The 25,308-nt window shown below is 40.8% G+C and overlaps 1 protein-coding gene across 2 annotated transcripts in view; it reads right to left on the reverse strand.

Annotated features, from left to right (window-relative positions):
- LOC110978247 (adenylate cyclase type 3-like) overlaps positions 1–25,091 on the reverse strand; it is a 41,459-nt gene extending 16,368 nt beyond the window's left edge. The window contains exons 1-4 of one of the 2 annotated variants that reach the window (XM_022233065.2): positions 24,565–25,091; positions 19,213–19,990; positions 4,076–4,225; positions 766–884 (exon numbers count right to left, since the gene is read on the reverse strand). In XM_022233065.2, coding sequence (XP_022088757.2) covers positions 766–884; positions 4,076–4,225; positions 19,213–19,884 — 941 coding nt within the window. In that variant the 5' untranslated portion in view covers positions 19,885–19,990; positions 24,565–25,091. Of the gene's footprint in view, positions 1–765; positions 885–4,075; positions 4,226–19,212; positions 19,991–20,270; positions 20,411–24,564 lie in introns of those variants that run through there. The other variant, XM_087133094.1, reaches the window with a different exon arrangement.
- Between the last annotated feature and the right edge of the window lie 217 nt (positions 25,092–25,308).

The following is a 25,308-nucleotide window of genomic DNA, read 5'->3' on the forward strand; positions in this document are numbered from 1 at the left end:
CGTGTGGCTGCGTGCTGAGATGAAATTAGGTACATAAATGGATCACTTTATGAGATATGTAGTACACTAACGCGGTGACCGTTTGGTTACGGTGTGTGAATAACCTTTTTGGTATTTTTGTACGATTATGCTTCACGTACGAATTGTAACTTAAGTACTGCAAACGACTAAATCCGCGCTTTAGATACGATTGTTTCGGCTTTGATATTCTTTTTCACACCAACCTTGGACAATTCAGCTATCTGCATAATGCATATTAGGGACTTTTCTTTCAGTTACCGTCTACATAATTATAAAAACCAATTATCTGTGGACCACACGCTCAATTATTCTCTTTTCCATTAAATTGTCACCTGCTGTGACTAGTGCATCGTACAATTCCATTGTGTATTCATTAAACGAGACACTTTCTCAGCGCCTTGGCAGGGGGCGCCTGTTCGGTGTACTTCAGACCTCCCAGGATTAATAGACATTTTTATGATTCCAGTTGCGATAACAAAAGACAAAACAAAACAAGAAGGCCTCGAAATTTCCCATATTGCATGTGGTCTAAGATATCTCAAACCTCGGGCTGTTTTCTTGGGGGGCGGCGGTTATAGATGTGAAAGTTTAAGGTGTAACAACCACTGCCAGGTCGTACAGGTCGATGATGCCTCAGCTGCTCACACAATAGATTCTCCATACCTGTGTGTGTGTGTGTTTTTAGCCTGGTGTTGCATTCGAAGGCATCTCAATTTAACACCTCACATGCAGCAAAGATCCTACCTGACGTTTTCGTGTCTCTTAATGTAGATTCTATTGAACTGTCCCTTGTTGACCGTACCCATGTCCTTCATCATATCGTCAGCAACATGCTTGGGCAATACAGAGAGCAGGAGCTCTTCCTGGCATGACAGAAACGAGGAAAAATAGGTATAAACAACTAATCTTGCGACTGCAAGTGGGCACGTACGCTGCACGCCAGGCAGCTTGGCGCTAGCGCTCGTACTATGACGGTTGCGGTTTTCACTTGCCGCTGGACAAATGCAAGAGACCTTCGAAATGAAACAAGAGACTACTAAATCAATGATTTCCCGACCACACAGTCATAATCATCACGGGATTGCAAAAAATTATGCTCCATTTATGAGGGGGCTAGTGAGCTTTTCTACCTTTGATTTGATTAGTTTGACAATTTTTCCTTAAGCCATACAACTATTGGATCTTGGAGCAATAAACATATGAAATCTTTGATTGCGAAAAGAATTATCATGGCATATCATCTTTTAACTGCAGAGGCGCCAAGTGGTGATTCTCTACTTTGAAAATGAGGTAGCCTGTGCCATATTTCGTCACTAGCACGCTTCTTCTTGTTTCAGTGTGTTACCGGTATAATATTTTTGCTGACTACACTACTTCAACCTTTCGCCGCATATTCAGTTTAATTTTCACATCGGTGAGTGCTCTTAAATAATGTCCAAGTTTAATGCCTTCATAGACCGTAAGGTTTTCCCTCTTTGCTTTGACGCCACATGATATCCTGTGATATACATGTATATCCCGTAACGTGTATAGTTGATGCGTCTTTCACGCATAATAATTCCCATCCAAGAAATTAATACCGTCAAGTATTAGACATCACGTGGTAGCTTACAGATGAAACTTTTTGAAGGATGGTCCGGGTAGAGAGACAGCTACAATATAAATGCGGATTCTCATTCTAGCGCTTTCTTGTTAAGCCATGTCTGCTTATTGACGTGGCTTCAAGTAATATTACCATTTGTGACTTCAGACTGATTGGATTACAGGTTTCCATGGTAACACCGTTGTTCATACACATACTTTTTTTCCCAATTACGTGGCTGGCAATTCATGCATGCCAAGCCTTTGCTTGTTTACCTCGTATTTTTCATATACTCTTTAAGTGTATGTGTGTATCATTGATGTTTGTCTCGTTATATCTCGTTAGGAGTTCGGACCTCACGCTGAATAGATGTCTCTTTCAAAACACTTGTAAGACACAAATAAGAGTGTAGATTTTGATGGAATTATATAAAAAGATCATGCAATAGTTGGTCAGTGACCCAAGAGGTTATGATTTTCAAGCTAAACCCACAACACCCATGTGCAGACGGTAGTAGTAGTCAAGACCTAAAGATATCAAATGCAGAAGCTGGCTGCACTGATGGCTTCCAGCGTAAACCTTAAATTCTAATTCTTAAGAGTTTGGAAATGGGCGCTTCGAAATTTGAGTCTTTTTCATCCGTCATTGTCACAAGGAAAAAATCTACTAATCATGCTCGTTCAGCACTCCTGAAACAGGTTTTATGAGAACCGACTTTGCAATTTTTCTTTTATCTAGGCCTTTGCGAGGCCATGCGATGTTAGCTTACTGAGTCCGTGATCATATCAGTTATGAGTAGCATTTCTTGTCGGGCACCACAAAGGAGAAACCATGCAAAAATATTGCAATTGGCGGGGGTAATTGTAGTGTGAAAAGAGCTGCACGAATCCTGTGTGGGCATGCTGAAAACCTCGAGTCAGCGTGTTTTTTAATTTCCGGAGGACGGTGATGGGAATTCCTTTCTTGCTATTACCCCACAGCTCCCCGTCCACAATAATTCAAAACATTGCTCTGTGGATAAGAACAGTAATTGGAATCTGAGTGCAAAGCACCATTGTCAGTACCTCAAAATAGAAGTTTTATATAATTTTAGTGGAACACGGTATTAAAAATAAGACGTTCGGCGTGTGGTGACATCGCTATCTTTAGCAAATTTCAAGTCAAAAATAATTTTGAAGTCTAAAAATTGACTGGTGTTCACTGTTTGTGGACGGCATCATTGGATATTCTAATACAATGCCCATTTTAACATTTTCTGATGTAAAACCTTGTTTCATAAGCTATGGTAAATAATATATCATATCCCAACACAATAAGAAATGATATATGGAATAGCTATAAAACATAAATTTATGTCATAATTTTTTAATTGGAAATAAGCTGTATCAGTCTGAACCGCAGCGTATATCCTGTACGGTAATAAAACAGTGAGAAACTGAAGATATGTAAATGTGTGGTAGGAATGTATACTGTTTAGCGGTTTACCCAACAGCTACGTTGTTCTTACCAAAACAGCTTACAGTAATCCATACCCATAAGAGTACTAAGGTAAGATTTTTTATTACTGGCAAAGTATTGATCCACTCGAAGACAAATCTACATTGTGGGATTCATTATAGCAGTAGATTGGAGGGCAAGGGTTTAACAAATCGCTTGGCAGTGTTATTCAGCTTGTTAGTTGGGATCGCATTACCTTCAGTGTCTATTGATACAGGTAAATTGAGCTTCAAAGTAAAACCTGCAATTTGACGAAGTCCATTCAACTTGACTATAATCTGGTACTGCAACTTGCTTTATTTTACCCAAACCGCGTGTTTTATTTGTTATGTCAAACGCGGCTTTGACCGTAATGGTTGTAAAGTTCCTCTAAAGTTGAAATGCTTTTTTTGTGCATAATATTTTCTATTTTCAGTGCTAAATCTGTGTCTTATCGTGTAAGTCTCCGATATATTGCCCGTGAGAGCCAGTCTGTCTGAGGTATTGCCATGCATTATAATATTCAGTGCTTGCGTATACACACCAAGCAGGCTTGACTTATAAATTAACAGACATATTAAGCAACGTCCGAAGAGTAAACAGAAAGACAGCCTCAATTGTGACAGGATGTGGTGCTCTTTGAGGAGTGCCTATTTGACTTAATTAACACACCAGATATTGAGCATTAGAAAGCACGCTGGCTGTGTGTACCTCTTATGTGTTTCAATCCTCAGCTTTGTTTGCAGTTTGGATGGTCTTTAATAACCATAAGCAAAATCACAAAGCTAGAAATTGTAAGAAACAAAAGCCTGGGGGGGGTTTAACCGATCGATTAGCGTGAACACATTCAAAATACCTAGTAAATGGGAAAGAAATAACTACAGCCTCCATAAAAAATTCTGGGTCTATTGAAAATTCAAGCTGAGAAGTAGCCTATAAAGTTCAGCGGGGAAATAAATTGTGCTTTCCATTATTTCCGTTAGCTAAATAATTTACCTGTTGCGTGCTTTGCTCCTGTAGCGTAAGTTTGATCTCTAAGGCCGCTTTGGTTTCCACGAACGCTCGCCTCTGTTTCCTGTCGGCCATTAAAAACACGATGCAGCCGACGATCATGGAGCATGCGTACAACATCAGGTTGGACGCCAGCTGTAGGAGAAATGAATACACTAGACTTGTTGTCATGGGAACAAGGCAGTTGCAAATGAGCCGTGACATTCTCACAACAGGTTGGTTCCAGCTTATACCGTACGTGCTTTGACTCGAGGAAAGATAACCGTTGCTTTCTGAATTGCTGATGATGGAGCAGGCACTATAGAGCGGTTTGGCCTTGCAGCGACACGCTGCTGTGAGCCATCAACAGCCAATCCAACCTTCAGTCTTCACAAACGCGACTTTTACAGAGAAATGCCCCTGTTTAAAATGGAACTGAAATGGTATTACCTGATCAAGAACCCGAGGGAGTGAGTTTCTGTCCTTAAAGTATGCTTCGGGACTGCAAATTAGGGTAGTAAATATGCATAACCTTTCAAAAATTTATCTTTTCCAACAGGAAAGAGTTTTGAAAGAAAAAGTAGCCTCTGTGATCTGAGCCAAGAAATCCACAATACTAATCCTCTTCCTTGCTCACTATGATACACAAGCCAGTTGGACCGAACTTAGCGTGTTTTGATGAGATTTGAAGCTTTTCATGGTGGAGATAGCAAGTAAACTGGATAGGTTTGCGGTAGCACTCAAGTAGGCCTGTGCCGGGTACCCGGGTACCCGGGTACCCGCCCGTCGATTTCAAAACCCGGTTCCATTTTTCCGGGCCGGGTACCCGTAAAAAAGTAACTAAATTAGGAACAAACATTCATGCATAAAATGTCTGTGAAATTTCTTACTGAAGGACAGACTTCATGAAAAACAACCGTGCCGATGAAAATCCGGTCCCGCGGTCATACATGAAACTTGAATTCGGAGATCGACAGCTAATTTTGTTACCCACTCCGCCCATTGTACCGCAAGTCGTTTTCCTAGTTCCGGAATTTCCTAGTTCACAAGAGCGAAAAAACCACTAAAATTCACGAGCGATAGGTCACTCGCTACGTGTGATTTTAAATATTTCTTTAAATTGAATAGTCATATAAACCTTTGCATTTATTGTCTGCTTAATCAAAATGACTTTTTTAGAGTTTCCGTTTTTGTAATTTACCGAAAACTGCAAGCTTTTCCCCTACTCTCGGATCGCGCGGCGTTACCACGCAAAGTCGTCGCGAACTCAACTACACGGGCGCAGCAGAAATGTACGTGACGTAATGGGTTCGTCAACTGTGCGGCGCGGGGAGGGTAACGTTGATAGCTCACTGTACAGTTGAAAAGTCGAGTCAAACCTTACGCAATTTCTATCTTTTTGATTCATTGGAATTCTTATCTTTCATCTAATTTTCTCAAAATTAAAAGATTCTCTATTAGAAAAGCAACTTTTTACAATGGTTTTGGCTGAAAATGGATTTTTCGTATGGTTACTTTTTATTTGTGAAGACGTTTTTGTCTCGATCCTAAACCGATCCAGAACTAGGAAAGGTGTCATCGTCACTTTCGTCGATCGATCCTGTGAGTCCAAATATAAAAGCTTAGATTTTGAAAAAAAAAATATTGAAGTATATCCAAAACACAAAGTTGACTTCTGACCATATTTCAATCGAATTTGAGGATTTGTAGCTGCAGTCTTAGTGAATAATTTTCCCGATCCGGAACTCGGAAAATGACTGTACCAAACCTATATGAACAAGAGACCGAAGGAGTTTTGTCTTATGAGGGGGTAGCGCTGTTGATGTACACTTGCATGACTGTATTTGTAACTATCAAACCCTGTCGGCCTAAATGACTTTTGTGCGGAATAAGTAGTACTTACTGTTTGAGTATTTTTGTCAAATAAAACAATATGAATGAAAATTACTTTATGTCGGGATTGACGACGAAGCGAGAGCGGACTGTGTTATATTCCAGCGCTACTGGGACTCCACACGGCGTGCGGTAAGTAGTGATCACGCACAAATTGTGCGGTTGATCGGCCCCTTTTTACAATCAAAGCACTAAATGTGCGCTACAAACCCAAAGAGTCAGAGAACCAGTTTAGTAAAGTTTTATACCAAGAAATATTCCGTTTCAAAATTATTTTTAAATTAAAGCAACTTGAATTTCCTCAGTGATTCAGCGGAACTGTGGATGAGGAATTGACCAAAAGAGCAAGAATGATGTTTTCTGTATGTACATGTAGGCCTACTAAAGTAAAGCATTTCAAATCCAAGTATTTTTTCACTCGGAAAAAAAGGAAATGTTGACAGGTGCAAGTCATAATACAGTCGGGCCAATCAAATGTCACTTGTCGAAGTACTATACATTAAAATCTCGACAACTGAACCTCGGGGTAATGGAGTTATCCTGAAAAAATATTTATTAGACTAAACCACTTCATCGTGGTACGTACCTTCGTGTGGCAAAACTTTCGTATTGCTTAGTCATTTAACAACGTGAAGCGCTGCTATTTTTTTTCACTTGGGCTTCCCTCTGTGTGGTCACATGACCTTTCTTTTTACGGTCACATGGCCGCTGCAGTGTCAGCGATTGGACTGCCTGAAGGGCACTACAATTGGGCCCGCGTTGCAGTCAGGTTAGTTTCAGCGTCTTGAAAGCCAGGATTACACAGTTGCAGCTACGTTGATATATAATTATGCAACGTGCTGGTCCTCGTCTGAAAAGAAATGAACTTGGGATGACTCCTGACCCTATATAGACTTCCGATACTTTTAACGCCGTTTGAAGCATTTTGGTGGCGTTTTTTTTAATCAGAAACTTCAAAATAAGTGGATGTAATGGTGTGGGCATTGTTCGAGTTACGGTGGTATTTTTGTACATAAAACTGTAAGCCTTTTAACCCGTGACGTACATAGCACTGATCTGGTCCGCACGTGACACGACCAGAGCTCACCATTTGTGCACGCCACATGCGTTCCGCGTGTACGTGATCAAGCAGCATCCGGGACATTTCCTTTGAGCGTTTGCAGGTGCGTGTATCATGTAGGTGGTTTGCAGCTCTATTCTCTTTTCTGACGTTCCCCGCGAAGATTTTTTTTTCTGTTTCATACACCCACAAAAAATTTGCAAACTGAAGGTAACAATTTCGTTTGATAAAAAGGTAGGAGAGATTAACTCCGACGTTTAGAACAATATTCTGCTTGCTTCCTATGTACCAAAAATAACCGTGTTTCGGGTACATGATCCACCGGGTCGCGCGCAATGCAATTTGTTATTAGGCGATCTCTTTTCCGGGTACCCGGGTACCCGATGTTAACAAAAAACGGGTACCCGGTTCTAAAAATACCCGCAAATGCACACCCCTAGGTAGCACCGTGGATATATCTCTTTTTTGAGTACGTGGGGTTCTGAAAAGAACCGGTGTGTTTTTCCCTTCATTTTGAACACGACCCCACATAATGACCAAGAGGCTGTTAGTATAGTTACCTAATTTAGGTTATACCATGATGCATTTCAGCCCCGGTTTTTAAACAGCGTTTCTCTGTAAAAGCCTCGTTTGTTAACCACGGTTGGTAGTCGAATTGGCTGCCTTTAAGACACAACCGCAGAAATATACATATTAAACATTAATTACAGCACTTTTGTATCAGCAATATTTTAGTTGTTCGTATTACTCGAACCCCTTGGTCAGAGAGTCAAGTTTTTTAATTATTCATTTGTAAAGAAAGCCTAAATTCCATAAAATATCTTTACATATTATGTTTATGTCTTTACATTGTACATTATGTATTTTAAATGAATAAATCCAAAATTAAATATACATGTATCAACATGATATGCATGTTTGTTTAGAATAAAAACTTACACAAAAACTGAATACAATATATCAGATAGACCCAAGAAGCTGTTTACAGATTTCAGAATGATCAAATATCTTAACAAAACAGTACCAGGTGACACAGGTAAAATGAGAGTTTTGTCGGAGGAAGGCACACGTTACAAATACGAAATGATCATAAAACAACCAATCGGTTTCCAGCTGGGATATAAACGCAAATCCAGCTGTTTCATAGAGGCTTGGCTGAATTAAACAATCAACAAAAGCGTACACTCTTCTAAAGTTCACCTCTTTTCCGAGTTTTATGTCTGCTTTGATCAATCTTTCTTAGACTGCAAATTGTCATGTCTACAAAAAGCGCGAGGAATCGAAATTGTCTATTAGTCAGACAACCAGTTAAGCTAAGGCCTATTTGTCAACAATCTTCTTTTACCTCGTAGCTATGGCTTTGCATATCACTGTCGCGATATAATGTCGACAGGTAGCACTTAATGTTCATAACATCATCCGCAACACTGCAGGTAACCAAGGGGTTTTGAATACGGAGCTCGAGTCAAGGGTTGTTGTTAGGTTGACGTCTATTTCATTATCTTTGATATCCATCATTGGTGACTTGTGACTATTGTCTGTTGTTCCACGTTGCATTCTGCTTTGGTTTGGTGGTTGTGGTGATATTTCTCTTTTCCAAGCTGCCTCGCTATAATCCGTTGGTCGCTTTTGTGTATCGAACAGTGCTTAAAAATTTGGTATATATTATTTTTATCAACTTTAATTTCTTTTTGTGCCCTTTATCGAAAGAAAATAAATAAACACGCTTCTCAAAGTTTACGATTCTGGAAGCTTTGCGCTGAGATCTCGTTTCCGACGTTCTCGGGTTCAGTTTCCGGTCCTTAGGTACGGCAGGTACATTAACTCATTACCGGGGTCAGCCACTCAGTTCCTCACTGCTATTTGCGATGCCACGGCATAGTAAACAACTCACTCCCTGCCAGTTCCAATTAGTGCAACTTGACATCAGTCAAGCGAAAGATCCACGATGCTAATGGCCGCTTCTTATCCACAGTCTGGTCCCTCAATCAATCGACTACAAATTATCGAGGATCAGTGCGGTACTAAACGGACTGTTCCTGGTACTAAACGGGCAATAACGTTCGTATACGACGACCAGCCGGCGTAATTGCTAAGTTTAGTAGAAGACACACGTGTTTTGCGTCGACATCATTTTAAAACAAGGATGCATAAATTCTTATCACATTTACCACGCATAAAGAAACAAGTAAAATCAAAGACGGGCGTCAGTTTACTCCTTACTTCTTTAACCGATTTCTCACGTAAACAAGAGCGTTCATAATAATTGGATAGAAACGGATGCAGCATAGGAGCCTGTCTAGTTTGAAACGTGACCTTTCTATCACAGATTTGTTTTTGCTGACTTAATCACCGACTGACGTGAAGAACCACTTGGACCCGTACGGCTTGCTTCGTGAAGAATTACAGACTACTGGAATTAAAACTGACAGGAAATACATTTAGCGCTCCTTTTTCTCCATTAGCTCCCACCAAGGTAGAATCAACAAGAAATGGCGTGCTTGTCACTCTAAATTACCTCGACCTATCTTTGCAAACACGCCAGTTATATTAGAATTTTAAGGGGGCGATCACAATTAAAATTCTACGTGGTCTCTGTATTCTTAAAAAGGTGTACAGCTACATCGTTGTGAACGATACTGTCTGTGCCCTTACTAATGGGAACACTTTGTCACAAGCGATACTCCTGGAGTACAAATTAAGAGTGCAATCTAACGGCGAGTTTTGGGTGGTATTTTCTTTCACAAAAAAAAAAACGTGAGCAAATGCCGACTGAAGTAAAATACGGACGTAGGTGCGGATCGAGAGGGGTTTTGGTCCCGGGGGTGAACCCTCCCCCTCCCAGCTCTGACACCCCAAAACATAATACATGAAATCGCAATGATAGTAATAATTTGAAAAGATGACACCGTATAAAGAATGGCTATTATTTGTACCTCAGTAACGTTTTAATGCATTATACATGTACACGTGTCCGCAACTGTTACAATGGACCATGAACAAAATCTGACTGGCCAAGCCCCCACTGGAAAAAAAAATTGAATCCACCCTTAGGACGTACGTAATAGAAAGGACTACCAAAACATTAGGAAACACAGAAACACTATATTCGAGTCCTTCCTTAAACGTTCCTACAATTACAAACACTTCATACTGCATGACCTATCGAGTGGAAGGTTTCGCTGGCCAAAATATCATGCGATTCGACTTATTAGCATGTACTGTACATGGACGACAAACCCCAGACTGCTAGTACCTCTAAAGTCCTGACGTAATAAACGGGACGCCACTGTGGACTGCTAGTGAAGTAAGATTTATGAGGGAGAGAAGATGGGCATGTAAGCAGTGCCGTAACTATCCATCAAACGCGGACTACATGGCTCAATTTCGCTGGGTGAAAACCGCTCCCTTAAAAGCAAATGAATTAGGCATTGCGTGTCTTTTTGGACCTGTCAGTGACCTCTAAAAGGACGAAACCTCAAGGTACCACGTACTACAATATTCGTCCTTGATATTAGCATTGGTGGAATGATCAAGCACCATAGAATGACTCTCCATCAGTGATCATGTAGTACGGGCTTTAATCAAGTTCCGGTGAAATATAAGTTGAAGATTGAATATTTTTCAGTTTTGCCGCACCGATTCCTTTGGTCCAAACTGACATTTAAACCTTTGTTCTAAATAATTTTCACAGAAGCTGGTGTTGATAGCAATTTTTTTTAGGGGTATAATTCTCTGATCGCAACGCGCATTCCAGATATGCTGTCTCCAGTGCCATGAAGCTGGTCGTTGTGGAGTGGCAACGCATTAGTTATACCAATAGTGACAGCATGTGCGTTTAACAAGATTATGTGACACGCAGCGCAATAGACAAACATAGACATTCTTTACGGAAAAGAAAAGAAAAGAAAAGAAAGGAAAAAAAGTACAAGAAAAGGAAATAAAACCAATATTGGAAACGCATAGCCTGTTAAACAAAGAATGCTACATCACTGACCCAAATTATGTATTATGAAGAGGCCTCTCGAAATATACACGCACACAGTACAGCGACAACATCAGGACCTACACAGCCATGACACTTGGTCTCCGGTTGTCATGGCAATCGCCAAGTCACAAGGAACCTGTTGATCAATTATTGCCATGCCAACTGCTGGAGGTTTGGGCTCCTAAATTGCGCGAGATGTATGGTCGCACAATATTGCTGATATACAAAACATAATGAACAGAGCTGAGTTCAGCTTCATGTATGTATGTATGTCATATTCGCCAGGGTAATGAAGAAATTATTATTGGGTTTTGAACGACAGACCCCCTTGTTGGAACTGAAAATCGATAGTATCGATGACAACGGTAACACGTAAACCTGCGCGACGCCAAAACATCGCCTTCGAGGGTTGATAACAACGTCAAGCATTCTGGCAGGAGTTGTATCAAAGTGGGGTTAGGTTTTTGTTTAGGTGAAAAAAAAATTCTGCACTTTCACCTGACCGGGGAAGGATATTCCCACGTTACTAAAATACATACATCAGAAGTTTATGTCTGACGGACTTAACCGGTCTTCGTGTACTTGTCATTTAAGCAATAGTTGTGTGTTAAATAAAAATAGAAAATTACAAAAATTGAAGGTTATATTTCTTGCCGTATGCCAAGTTATCAAACGGTAAACGCCAAAATCAACTCAGGGCGAAAATACAGCATGATTAGGAAACGATCAAATTCTTGAAATGCGCCATTCTTTCCCATCGCCCTTGTGCCCTTGGAAGAAATACTGTTGAATGCATCTCAACGAAGTGAGGAAATAAATTTCAAAGCCAAAAAAAAAGATGTTGTAAATGATCAATTGCTATTTGACAAAGGCTCACAGGGTCCGGAATTTTTTAAAAGAAATTTACAAACTAAAATTTCATATTAAACGGTTTTGTGTCAATGCTAAGCTTTGGACATGGTTATGGTTGATGGTTAGCTAATGGTTATGTATAGCAGGTTGGGCGTAAGGTTTGTAACTATTTTGCGTCAGCGTTCTCCTGCATGTCAGATATCATGACACTTTGACACGCATGACCGATCACTCGAACAAAAATAGACGCTTTTTTGGGGGGTACTGCAGTGGCGCCATGCTCATGCGCAGGTCATTCGCACGCGTAAATGCCTTTTTGACAAATAGGAGTAACATGCTCGGTGCCGTCAGTACGTGTGCACTTAAAAACACCATTCGACAGGCGACTGAGTGTGAAGTTAAAATGTGTCTCCTCTTCGTCAGTACAAGAAGGTATGGGACCTAAACATGCAGAAATAGTCTTACTACAATAACCTCTCTGGGGCGTATACTCACTTATTCATCACACCTGTTTCCCTAGCTTAAAGTCCATCTCATTAATTCACTCTACGCTAAATTCTATGCATATAAATTGGACACTAACAATTAGGAGATGAAGCGTGAATATTTTTAACTTGGAACATGATAAGCTCGATTTCAAGGATCATTTGGTGCATTTGACTGGTCATTGAAATGCATAGCATAATTGAAACAATTTACTGGTACTACGTTTCAGAGGACAGGCCACGCGGGGCTTTTATCGGTTAAAGCCTGCCGATAGAAATGCATACATACGGTAATGGTGTGAATTAATGACATTGGCAGTACTAAGCACAAGCTGATAACTCTTGGAAAACGGACACATTTTCGTGGAAGAAAACTTTATCAAAGAAAAGTGGTCCTGAAACTTAAAATTCTCACTCAGTGAGCTGTTTTCTTTGAAACCTGCTATTTTTACTCTTGGAATATAATTGCCAGCAAATTCTAAAGCTAATCCCTGCAACATTTTGAACACAATTAAGTTTAATTAATGGCTTTATTGTGTGATTACATTACAAAGCACAATCCTGTTGTATTAACACAAGCTCGGACTTAAACAGATGTGTCGAAGGATAGATGTGTTACATCAGGAAACGATTTTGAATTTTTATAGATCGAAATGCATTAGTGTTGGATAGCTAGGAACTGTTTTTCGAAGGGAAGTGAAAAAAAATGTTCTTATAGCTGCAGTTCTATTTTGGACCAAATAATACGCCAGAACGGTTGGTGTTCTTATTTTTGTAAGCTTTGCTGTCTATGCTGCGTTACGGTTTATTATTAGATGACGATTATTCGAGCTGCTCAACAACAGAAGCATGCACACTTTCTATTAAAACTATGCATCTTTTGAGGAGAAATTTAGCCCGTCGTTTCTCGGGGACGTGTTCAGTCAAGCGTGACCCTATATTAATTAGTCGCCAACACTATAGATTTTATTGTCCTTTGAGCTGAATAAGACAGGTGACTGTGAAGCCATCGGTACATACGAATATGGATTGGTAAGGCGTCCTGCTAAACAGCATAGTCGTTATTTTTGTTGCTCTCTGCTGCTCGGCGTACACCTGCAGTTTTTACCGTGAGAAACCAAAGTTGAAGCTCGTCAGCCAGAATGCTTTGTTCTGTCTGTTTTCTACTTTGATTTCAGTCACTTAGGGAGGTCTTAATTCTTATTAAACCTTGGAATGCTGCTATAGAAACTTCAAATGATACAAGTCGCTTACTGTGACGGAAACTTTTAACCTTTTTTTTAAACGAGTGGGACTTTCTTTTTTTGTCAATGGCTTTCTGAGGGCTACGTTGATATGGCAATCGATTCCAGAACTATATAAGCGTATTCGTGATGGCGCCAGCTCTGATAAATGGTCGCTTGGTTTTATTGCCTAAGCGGAAGAAAACATAAAGTGAAAAGCCGTGCAGAAGCCCTCATCCAAACTAAACCAAAAACCAAATCAAAAACCATACCTACCAAACCAACATGGACTAAACCAAGCCAAACTAAAAACAGTCCATGAAAATGCACGGCGATGACGTACACTGGGCTTTTCTTCTTGATATATCTACTGAAAAAAAAAACCCGACAGTCCACACTGTCCATGATTAAGCTGTACTTGCTGGGAGTGAGTTCAGATACAACGGGTGAGTGACAATTTATAACACTGCGATATTTGTGACCCACTCTGCAAAAATGAGTCTTAGGTCACCAGATCCACATTTTGAGTCTTCATTTGTATTGGAAAGAGCAAATTCAGTTTCTTGTTTTGATGTATCACTCAGTTTGGCATCCTGATAAAAGTGGATACTCCATGGTGAAAACTGCTGAACATGGGTTCCTATTGAGTTACACTGTGCAAAATTATTCTGAAGGACTTTTTACTCAAAAGTGGCTCCAGCGACTTAAGACTCATTTTCACAGAGTGGGTCACATTTGCATTGCATTTCTCACTATGCTTGCTTCATGCAGAAGTCGAAATTGCTCCTTCTTGTAAAGTAATATGCAAAATAATATGTAACGCCACAAAACCTGCACAGTGTAAATTAGCCAAGCAAGTCACGAAGCAACAATACTGGGCGTGGGTGCGCGGCCAAGCGCACAAACGAATATTAATGGACGAACCTGAGGGATTTGCGCGCACTGAAACACACCGCATGGGGCTTTGACCAGGTTATCGTGGTTGCCGTACAGGTGGAATCTCATCAGATACGAAAGTCCTTGACAGCGAGAAACAGAAGCTGACAAAAATTCGCACTATCAAATTGCGCAAAGGTCAGTTTTAAATGGGAATAAAGATACCGTAAGTCCGACAGAAGGCAGAGTGCAGAACATTTGGGATGGTGCCATTTTAAATGACTGCAATATTGAAAGCGAAAATTAAAACTGACTGACATCCTGACCATGATTTCTGAAATGAAGTGAAAAATGCCTACATGCTGAGCCTGAATTCGTGCTTAAAAGTGCCGGAGATTTTCCTCAGTTCCCCGCCTTTTTCTCACTGTCCACTGCCCACTGTCCCACCCCCACCTTCTCCGTTTTTCCCTTTCTCTTCTCCTGCTGCATCCCCCGTTTGTACCAAACAAGTCCATTCTTAACAAACGGTTTGTTCGAAATATAACGCACACATGACTCAAACTATAACCTCGCTCTATTCGTGTACCGTTCGGCAGGACACCAGGCCGGAGGTTTCCTCCGTTTGCTGTGTTGGCTGAGTATTATGTGTCATGCCATGCAATGACAAATCTGTCTGCAACAGTCATCGCTATGAAACATGGCAGCCCGGCAGTATAATCATGACTTTCCACGTTAATAATTATGTCGCACTCTTGGATCCTTGTATTGTTGGGGTGTTGAATGCGCGTGTTACAATGTCATTTACTCTCGTTTTGTCTCTATATCAGGACTCTATATCACAAGCGGATTATTTTCACAATTTCATTGTATGCATCTGATTAGATTTCAGCTTCCATTACAGCCTTTTTCTTTGTTTTGTTTTTGTTAATATATTTTTTTCACCGAACCCCTTAGGCCTCTGACTTAGGGCTGTGCTGAATATCCAAACATTCGATAATCGGATATTCGAATACAATTATCCGAATTCGAATATTAAAACGCAAAATTTGCTTTGTTTTAAATGAGAAAAATTGAACTATGGAGGTTTGTTTTACGCAGTTTCAAGTGAAAGTGACAGAAATCTTACAACGATTCAAAAGTAAATTCATTAAAAAAATTAAAAGGAATAGAAATTTTCAACAAGGCAAGACGTTATATATAATTAACATCTCCCCAACGCAAAAGTACATCTTGAAAATAGTTCGCGGTACCCGCTGCTTCATTTGACTCGGACCGGCCAGCCGACCCCGGCAATCTCGGTGGTCGAGTGGTTAAGACATCTGCACTAGTAAGCAGGAGGTCGTGGGTTCGAGTCCCACCCGAGTAAGCTTGTGAGGTTTTTTTTTGCAAGCTCTCGGACAAGCACTGAGCATACAGTGTTTATTAATATACGTTGGGTAAGTGCAAACCCGTTATATAAAGGCAAGACGTATTGTTCGCCTCTTAAATCTTGCTAAATCGTGGCTGGAGATATTCATAGACGTGAGAAGCTATTTTATTGATTATAATGTGAACTGTGTGTGTTGTTGCCACTGATATTTTACATGGTTTGTTTATCAACAATCTGTTGGTCGGTACGACAGAATATTCGATCGAATTGAAGGTCGAATATTGGAATAGGGAATTTTTCGAATTGATTCAGCCCTACCTCTAATCTTTTGGAGACTTGCAACACCGCCGATATTGCTCGCTACGTTATTTGTTAGCTGTGTTTTGTGGGGCGGCATTGCTCAATGGTTTGACAAACCAATGTTTCTAAAAAATGCAGAGAGACTCACACTCTAAAGCCATGCTTGTCGCCATCTTTAGAGCGTAAAGAGCGTGCCTCTCCAGTTCAGCGCCAGGAAAAGCCGCAAATTGGTATTACCAAACCATTTTGAAAAGTGTTTCTGTTTAAAAAAAATTATATGTGTAAGATAAAAGAAGATTTCCTTTGAAGGAAATTCATCGTGCAAGGCAACAATCAAATTACTTTGTCAGCATCACCCTGTAGTACGGGAAAAAAAACTGAAATCGTACAAGATTCTTGGGAAACCTAGCTTCAGTAATATGCTGCACGGAATGCAATTACAAGTTTGAAGATGCAGGCAGACGTTCATTCTCCTTCAAAACATGGAGTGGAGCAAAAGGCTCTCCTCTTGTTTATGAAAAAATATTATTAAATGTACAGGACAACGGTGACGTCAGCTAGGTTATTCTTTTCGTGTTTCAAAGGAATTGAGTGTTACTGATTGAGCAAAAAATCAGAGGAGTGCAAGTGTTTTAGCAATCTAGCAGTTGTGTGCTGTTTATCAATCAACCTTGTAGGTTGAATGTGCAGTCACGGTTTACGTGCCTGGAGTGGGATTGGAACCCATCGATTCGTCTCGTGTCAATGGCACACGTGAAACGCCGACTGGAGCTCGCGTTTAGGTGCCATCGTATTTAAATCCCCAAACTAATTGATCAAACCTTGAAACTGATTGGTTACTGAGCCCCATCCACAATAATGGTCAAACGCGAGATTTGAATTGCCTTAAAATGACGTCCTAAAATGAGCTTTTATTTCACCGTGCAGGGGAAATCATTAATGTCGAGACGAAAACGACTACATCACATTTGGTCACTTTGACCTGTCCTTTGTACAGAGTGAAACACAATTTCACATGCATGGCGACAAATTTCTCACACGTGTAAAGCCCACAAACTGAATGGTACTTTGAACTTATTGAAGATACAACGGGACTCCAGCAGGACAATCAAGCGCATTTCTCTGAACGCGCTGCCCGTTGTGTATGAAATGACGTAGAGAAAGTTAAAGGAGGAGGAATGTGACTCGATGGTGAAAATGGCAGTTGGCGAAGCGAGCTAGTAGTTGATGTATTCACCACCTCATTGAAAACTGTTCAAGCAGCAAAAACACATGTAAACGCCCTTTGAAACTGACGTTTGGACTGTATTGGTATGAATTCATGCATATTACTTTAATGCATAGTATACTTCCAGTTTCCACATTCCCTGGGAGCGATCCTGTAAGCTTTGAAACACTATTCACATGTACATCAGTAATTCCTAAAATTCAGTTAACATGGGTAATTATTCAACAATTGTATACGTATTCGGCAGACGTATGACTGTTCCTTTACGGGTACAACCCTTACACTGTAAATTACATGCTCCACTCGGCGTGCACTTTTAATCACAACTGGCCCGCTTTTTTCTTTGTTTGAAATTGCTTTCTGTTGATCTTCGATAACAGTGTAGTCATATTTCAAATCCACTACCGCTATCTGAAAGCACTAAAAAACCACAGTGCACTCACTCAAAACATGCATCTGTGATGGAAATACCGTAGAATTGTGGCATCAAGTTTTCCAAGTCTAGCCCACTCCTAATACATGTAAGATTAACCAATTTGTAATGGTCGACTAGACTCAGTATGCTTATATTGGTAAAAATGGGGCAATACCTTCGTTGAAAACAGCCACAATATTGGTTTTGAGCTAAACCTAAGACAGTGATTGAAGGACAGCTTACACATTAGTCATACTGGATTGGTTGATTTTTGGTTGTGCGCTCGACCAACACGATTGATTGGATACCAACCAATTAGACTGGCAGCCGTTTTAACCAATCAGTGTTTAGAGTGCTTCTATCTATGTAACGTCTTTCCCCTTCTTTGGCGGCTCTGTTGATGCACTCTGTAATGTGTGCGGTCTGTTAATCGACATCAGGAAAAGGCATTTGCAGGAAATCAATATTGGAAACCAACAGTGGCACCGATATCATTACCCCAATGACGCGCACAGGGAGAGCTTGACGGGGTAGAGCGACGGTTGTTACGTCAATCTTATAATGATTAATAGGAGGAAAACTACCAAGTCCGGAGAAACCAAACGTGGAAGGTCAAAGGGCAAGAAAGAACTAAGAAGCGGGTAGGACATGAAAGGCAGGCTTCGGAAGACATGGTTCCTGACGTCAAATTGAATATGGATGGCACACGGCTCTGATTTTTTCCATACAAGAACTAAAAATCATTGTAGTATTGATCATTTTTTGTGTATTTTTATATTCTTGAGTATAAGATTACCTCGACTCAGAAATATAAAACAGGCGTGTGAGGAGAGTACTGATTACTTTTTCCAATCCAATTTTGGTCCCCGACATGAAATAGATTGTGTGTATAGGATGCTGCAGCCTCCATTTCGTACGTATGTTTCTTTAGGAGACGGGAAGTCATTCCCCTGGATATACCTCAAGGGAAGAAAGCCTCATTTCAATTCAATCCCTCAGTCTATTCAACCTTTCAGCAAAGGCCGGCCTTTGATTGTTGCTTCGTGCTATTCAAGGCTTGGGTAAAAAAAAAATAATTCCCAGAGTCCACAGTGGGCAGTGACATTTGTTGCCTTTGCGCTGGCTGGAAGAACATTTGGTAGGACACGTCCTTGCAATAAACCCGCAAAGTCTTCAAATTATTCTACACAGGAAGTTTGACTTCTTGGTCAAAAGGTTTCTCTGATAACGCTAAGTGGACACTACACCTAAATTTCCGTTCGCAAATCGATTCAACAGAAACGAGGAGGCCTTGGAGAGGCGTTAATGATTACCAGTTTCAATTTTCTTTCATGCAAGTTAGTTTCTAAACTTCAAAGGTCAGATCAGACGTGTTCAGGGAACAAAAATGGCGGACACAGGCTTGTGTGGCAGATGCACATTATAAGACTGGTATAATGATTGTATCAGCTTACCTGCACTCCTAGATTGGAGACATAAACCCTGGATAACACTCCCACCATAACACTGTGCACAACAATATTGAGAAGACTTAGCACCAGAATGTACCTAAGCCGGACCGGCAACATGACGAAGGAGGCGAATATGAAGAACACCTGCCACCCAACACCATCACTGGGCGACAATGGCTTATAGAAAAAGAACAAGTCGACTGCTGTCTGTCCCGTCAGGAGGAGCCAGACCGCGTACGGCATGATGTGCAAGAGGGTCCAATCCGTTACAAGTTTGTATTGGCACAAAGCGAACACTATCAGATTGGTAACGGTGGTGATGGCCATAATGGCTATAGCCACAGTCAGTTTCTTGTAGATGTACAGGGCGAGAACCACGAGGTCAAAGAGCAGGGCAAAGCCGGCGAGAACCGGCAGAGCGTCCCTCCTCTGCCTTGTGAAGTAGGTCTGGTAGGTCGCCTCCATTGAGGGCGATTTGAATTGGTAGCGGAGCCATCCTGGCAGGCACTGGTACCAGAAGTCGCCCACGGACTGCCGGCTCTTTCTCCGCTCCCTACGCTTCATCTTGGCTATGTCCGCGTCTGTGGTACTCATTTCCAGCTCCTGGCCGGTCTCCATGTCCGCCGTGATGATTGGGGTCTCCCCACCACCAAGGTGGGACTTGGTGCCCCTCATTTTGCCCTCTTGAGGTAATTGATCAGGCAGTAATGCTTGGTAAAGTACCTGGCTTTATCGAGGGAAAGCCGCACGCGAGTTGATTTGTCATCTCAAAGCGACAAACCTGTGACAGTTGATAAAAGCAAAAAAACAGAGCAAATCAACAACAACAAAATATCATTACATTTAACCAGGTTTGTTAATCGGTCATAATCAGGATCAGAGAAACCAGATTGTCCAGCACAAAGCAAACACAAAAATTTGCAGGGCGTCAGTCTATGGCAAAATAAAATAAAATAAACTACAAATCTCCCTGGGGATTCAGGCTGCCTCTGAATCTGTTGTTAAGTGCTAGGTGCATTTTAGGCACGTCCTATAAGACCATGCTGTCACTTTCCAAATACCATGCAGTCATCAGCCGTCGCGCATGGCCGTGTTGAAAACCTCTACGCGTCAGGAACCCGAAGCACGATCCACGGTCGGCACGTAAGGCCAATTCCCAGTAACAGGTCTCGCGTGTGGCTTTCCATCCCACCATCTGAAGTGTTTACAGATTGCGTCCCTATGAAAGTAGTCGCTCGTGATACAGTGTCACTGTCAGCCAAATTTCTTGCTTTTCGAAGGGTTACTGTAAGACGTCTCATCAACGCCTAGATGAACTGTTCAGTATAGAGAGTATGAGTCCATCAATGGCTGCCAAGCATGAAAACAATCCTAGCATCAGAATGTATTCAGAATCGACACTGGCGACAGAATCTAATACCAGCGCCGAGCTTAGTGGCACAAAATTCTTATCGCACTGAGTGACCAGCAGATCTTAAAACGCGATACCTATCTAAACCGAGTTTAATATCGGGCCAGAAGCTTTATAGGTTTCGTTTTTCCTTCCCTGTACATTTGAAAACGCCAAGTGACGTTCGACTTCAATCATTCAAGCCTTTTGACATTTTTACGTGAAACGGTGACAACAAAGTTTGTTTATTCTGTGATCTCCATAAATGGGCCTTTATGTATTTTGTGTGCCATTTGCCAGGCACGTGAATAGCCATGTTTATGAGCGATAGTGTTGGAGAAATTTGATTCATTAATCAAAACTTTTTTAATTTTAGAAAACACCGAGGCACAGTGTACTCATGGATTAGTATAGGAGTGCGCATTCTATTCATGGAAGATTTCGTCACCAGCTGCGCGCTTCCCACGCAAAAAAATTGGAAGTCCAATGCATTATTTCATACCACCGTCGATACTCTTGTACATGAACTGGCATTTAGACCTACTTATTATTCATAAGTAATGAACACAATGGCCCATAGCAATACGCAATAAATGTTTGAGCAGCTAGCGCTGGCCTTGCTTTGTACTAATATTTGTCGGACTTTCTGGCATTTACTTTCCATGTTTGAAATATCAGAAAAATTTGTTGGTTTGGTAAACATGAAACATTTAATTAATTCAAACGAAAAAATGCTTGCAATATGAATAATACGTGCTTGGCGGGAGACTCTAAAAGTTGATTTCATATAGTATTATAATCATAATTATTATTACCGAAAATGGGTCACTTGGAAGACATTCCCGTAGGAACGTGCACAAAATTTTTCAAACTTTACCGTCCCATAATTCAATATTCCATTATCCGGTCTTAACCAAACTTTGCATGTTCTCCATTCAGACCCTAATCTGTCATGTCTCAAAATGTGGACGGTAAAAATTTTCCTCCTTTTGGTAGTTGGAGCATTAGGGAGGCATTGAAATGTCTCTCTAATGACCGATGTCTCCCTAATGTTGAAAATTTACCACAAAATGTCTCTCAACGGACCTATTTGGAAATATTATAAATACCAAGAACATGCTGATGTATCCAGGTGTGCGTTGCACAGGAGTTGTAAAAGAGTTTTAGCTTCTCTTAGTGTCAGTTGAACGATAATTAGATGTCTGAATGACCAAAGACCAGTCCCCTTTTTCAGAACCCTCTAAAAGTTAAAGCTCTGAACTGTAGCCCATGGAGCTCCTGGGAAGTGTGTGTGAATGGTCGAGTTGGGATCTCATCGTTACATCTTTCTTTGACGGTTGGGTTGCCTATAATTACGGTTGAGCTACGAAAGTTACGTGTACATGCAATGCAAAAACTGACAGCGGGAATCATGGTTGCTAATTTGCCCTCATTTGTCGCTTTCACAGATGCTTGCTACTGTGTACGCGTGAATGTATGGATTATCAAGGTACAGCCACTTCTTGGGTTTTGTTAAAAAACGTGTCACGTGGGATCTTCCCTTTGTTTTTCGTTTCTTAGCTAGGATTGCCGATTAATTGGAATATGTCCAGGCATAATGATGGATTGTTGTCGAGATCATTAAAGCTGTGTTCCCCTGCATTATTGGTGTTAATTTCTCTTGAGTAATTTCGCTTCAGCATACATGGTACTTAATATTTAATATCGTTTTCCCCTTCCGAATCTTATCTCAAACCCAGTTTTACGTTATTTTCCCTGGAACTGTGTGCTAGGTACTCGACGTGCCTTTTCCAAACTCGTTCTGTGCATTGTTTGCAAGTGTGTTTGGCGAGTGTTTTCTTTTATGTAAAGCACGATTTCCCTGATCACTTGAGATTTCTTGATACTAATTTAGCAGGTAGTGATAAAGGATTTATTTTGATGTTACTTTGAAAATAGAGTCTCACAAGAAAATCCAAAAGGGCCTGTACATGAAATAAAGATTAAAAGCCGTTTTGAATTCCCTTTGATTACCTAATTTTGTTCTGGTAATACTCCATGGAGCTTACAAAATACGAAAAATAAGCAGAGAACTTTTTATGAGTACTCTTTCTTTCGATGAATATTCTGAAAGCTACGTTTTTAATGATTGTCCTGTATATTATAAGCTCCTTGTCCGAGTGTAATGTCGCTACTGGTGGTGCCCCACCAGCGCGTGGAGGGAAGTCTGTTTCGTTTCCCGAGCAAAGAGTGGGGACCCATATTGTCGTCGCCGGAGCAGGTAGGAGAGGCGACGTATATAGCTTGGGTAAATACAGGCAACCGTCATTATATCCAAACAGCTGGTTTTTCTTGTCAAGATGATGGATGGTCTGATTGGGGTGATGCAGTTCGCCTATCATTGCTTCCTGTCTCCATATTGATGACCGGATGAGAACAATGACCTGTTTCTTCTTTTTTTATTTGTATTCATAGTGCTTGTCGATGGTATAAATGTATGCTGAAGACGGTAGAAAACTTGATCTAATAGGCTAGAATTTATTGGCTTTTGGGGCTTGGAATAAGATGAAATTGCTTTTTAATAAAAAAGCTATCAAAGGTGCATGAATAGAAATGAAAACCTTACGGAATCTTTTTCGTGTATTTTCAATTCAGGGCAGCTGTAGGAGTCAAATTGGATTTTTAGAGTAAAGCAGATACATGCAGCTTCGATGTATGTTTGGTTATGCATTTCAAGGCGTTGGTCGACATGAGAAGCCAAACAACCGAAATGTTGGAGGCTCCCTTCGAGACCGAAAGAAGCGGGAACAAGGTAGAATTGGGAGAGGAACAATAAGCATAACCACTCAGATGTTAATTTGGAGGTTTGAATTGTGTATTTTATAATTTTTTACATCGGTCAGTGACTTCAGTGTCCGTCCCTATAGTCAAACGTTCGCTCACTTTGAATCGCCTTTCCCTGTCTTAATTGGAATGTCCTTATAGTAAAGCTACAATGTAATGCTGCGCTGTTAATTTTAAACTTCTTTTGTGAGTTTTTAAAGAATGCTGTGTCATTTGGCATAATGGGCTGCGCGAATAAGAGAAGCAATCCGCAGATCGCTCTGTGCCTGAGTAGTGTTGTTGTGCATTTGCAAAGATACCTTTTACCGACGAAAGAAATTTTGTTGCGTACTTGGATGCCGTGTGATGTAGCTGCACTCGTTAACGGCGCGTGTAATATACAAAGCACCCAAGCAGCATTATGCATTATGTACATGTGCGTTTAAGGCTTAATATAACGTGTTGACATAATAGTATATAAGTCATGCTTGCTTTCCATATTCTTAAAATTGATCCCTACCGTTCTATATGTGAATCAATTTCTCACTTAACTGTAGTCAAAATGGCATTTTTTTCGGCAATTCTTATCTTTTAATTAGCACACTGCATGACTTAAGAAAACAAACCTTTATCTACAAAATCATAAAACAGTCATCACTGTATCACGCAAAACCCAAGAAAAATGGCTACACCAGGTTTACAGAAGTGGGCTTGTGCCACTCTGGTCAATATGCGATTTGTGTTTAATAACTTGTGTTACCCAGAAGTACATTGCTTTATAACAACGCATCACTGTGCAGTCAAAGACGTGTCTATGTAATGTTGAAAAGATTGCTGTATTGTAGGACAACCTCATTTCAACAAAACACTGTCATTAAAACTATAGTGGCATCATTTTTTATGTTCAAAATGTATTGGTGTCGATTCTTTATAATCGACTTGGCGACGAAATAAGGACAACTATTTGCTAGTCTTGCAGTAAATGGAATACAACACCGCTTGCCCGCCATGCCTCTTGTGCATTTCTTATCACATGACATTTCCGTGTTATTGGTTGGCGCATGCATAACCTTACCAGTTTAGTATTTGCGTTATTCACCATCCACATGCTATAAAATGCTGCTTGCTTGTCAGGGTTTCTGCATGCAACATTGCAGCCTTACCTGGGTTTCAGGAACAGGATAGTTCGTTTATCGGTCAACCATCTAGAAGCAGTAGTCCCAGAGGGTTGGATATTTATTAAACTCCATACCACGGTAATATACACCTTGAAATGAGTACAGTCAGTCGAGAAAACAGGCTATCAGCACAACACATCTATGCCTTGATCCAAACGCAGTCAACCCACACAGTGCCAGAAATGTTTGTAAATTGGCATTGGCGACGCGTGCGTGCTGCGGTGATATCCTGGCTAGTGCTGACGCCACACGCTTGTTCGGCATATTGCTGTCGCCACCCGCTTGTGTGTGTTGGTTATATCTTATTTTATTTTTTGGCTCTCCACGATCCGGGGCATCGCACAGTCGCCATTGTCACCAACGCGTGTCCAAGGCAACAGCGCGGCATGGGCCGAGACCTCCGCCGTGGGCTATCGTGGCTGACTCGTCTCGCTTCTGATAATGAGGCAGTCAAGTGTGAAGCATCGTGATATCTTCGTTAGCAAGTGTAAAGGATTCAGGTTTAGACCTACCAACGTATAGTGACTTCACTGTTTCATGCAATGACATTGGATGCGGGTTTATACCTACCAACGTATGTTGCCTTCACTGTTTCATGCAATGACATTTGATGCGGGTTTATACCTGCCAACGTATAGTGACTTAACTGTTTCATGCACTGACATTTTTCGGTGTAATTTAGTTTTATTTTTATTTACTCGTTTCTTTACTTTTACCAAGAGACCCCAC

Source organism: Acanthaster planci, linkage group LG02 (genome assembly GCF_054643075.1).
Source record: "Acanthaster planci isolate LZ-2023a linkage group LG02, COTS_SCS, whole genome shotgun sequence".
Classification (NCBI taxonomy): Eukaryota; Metazoa; Echinodermata; class Asteroidea; order Valvatida; family Acanthasteridae; genus Acanthaster; species Acanthaster planci.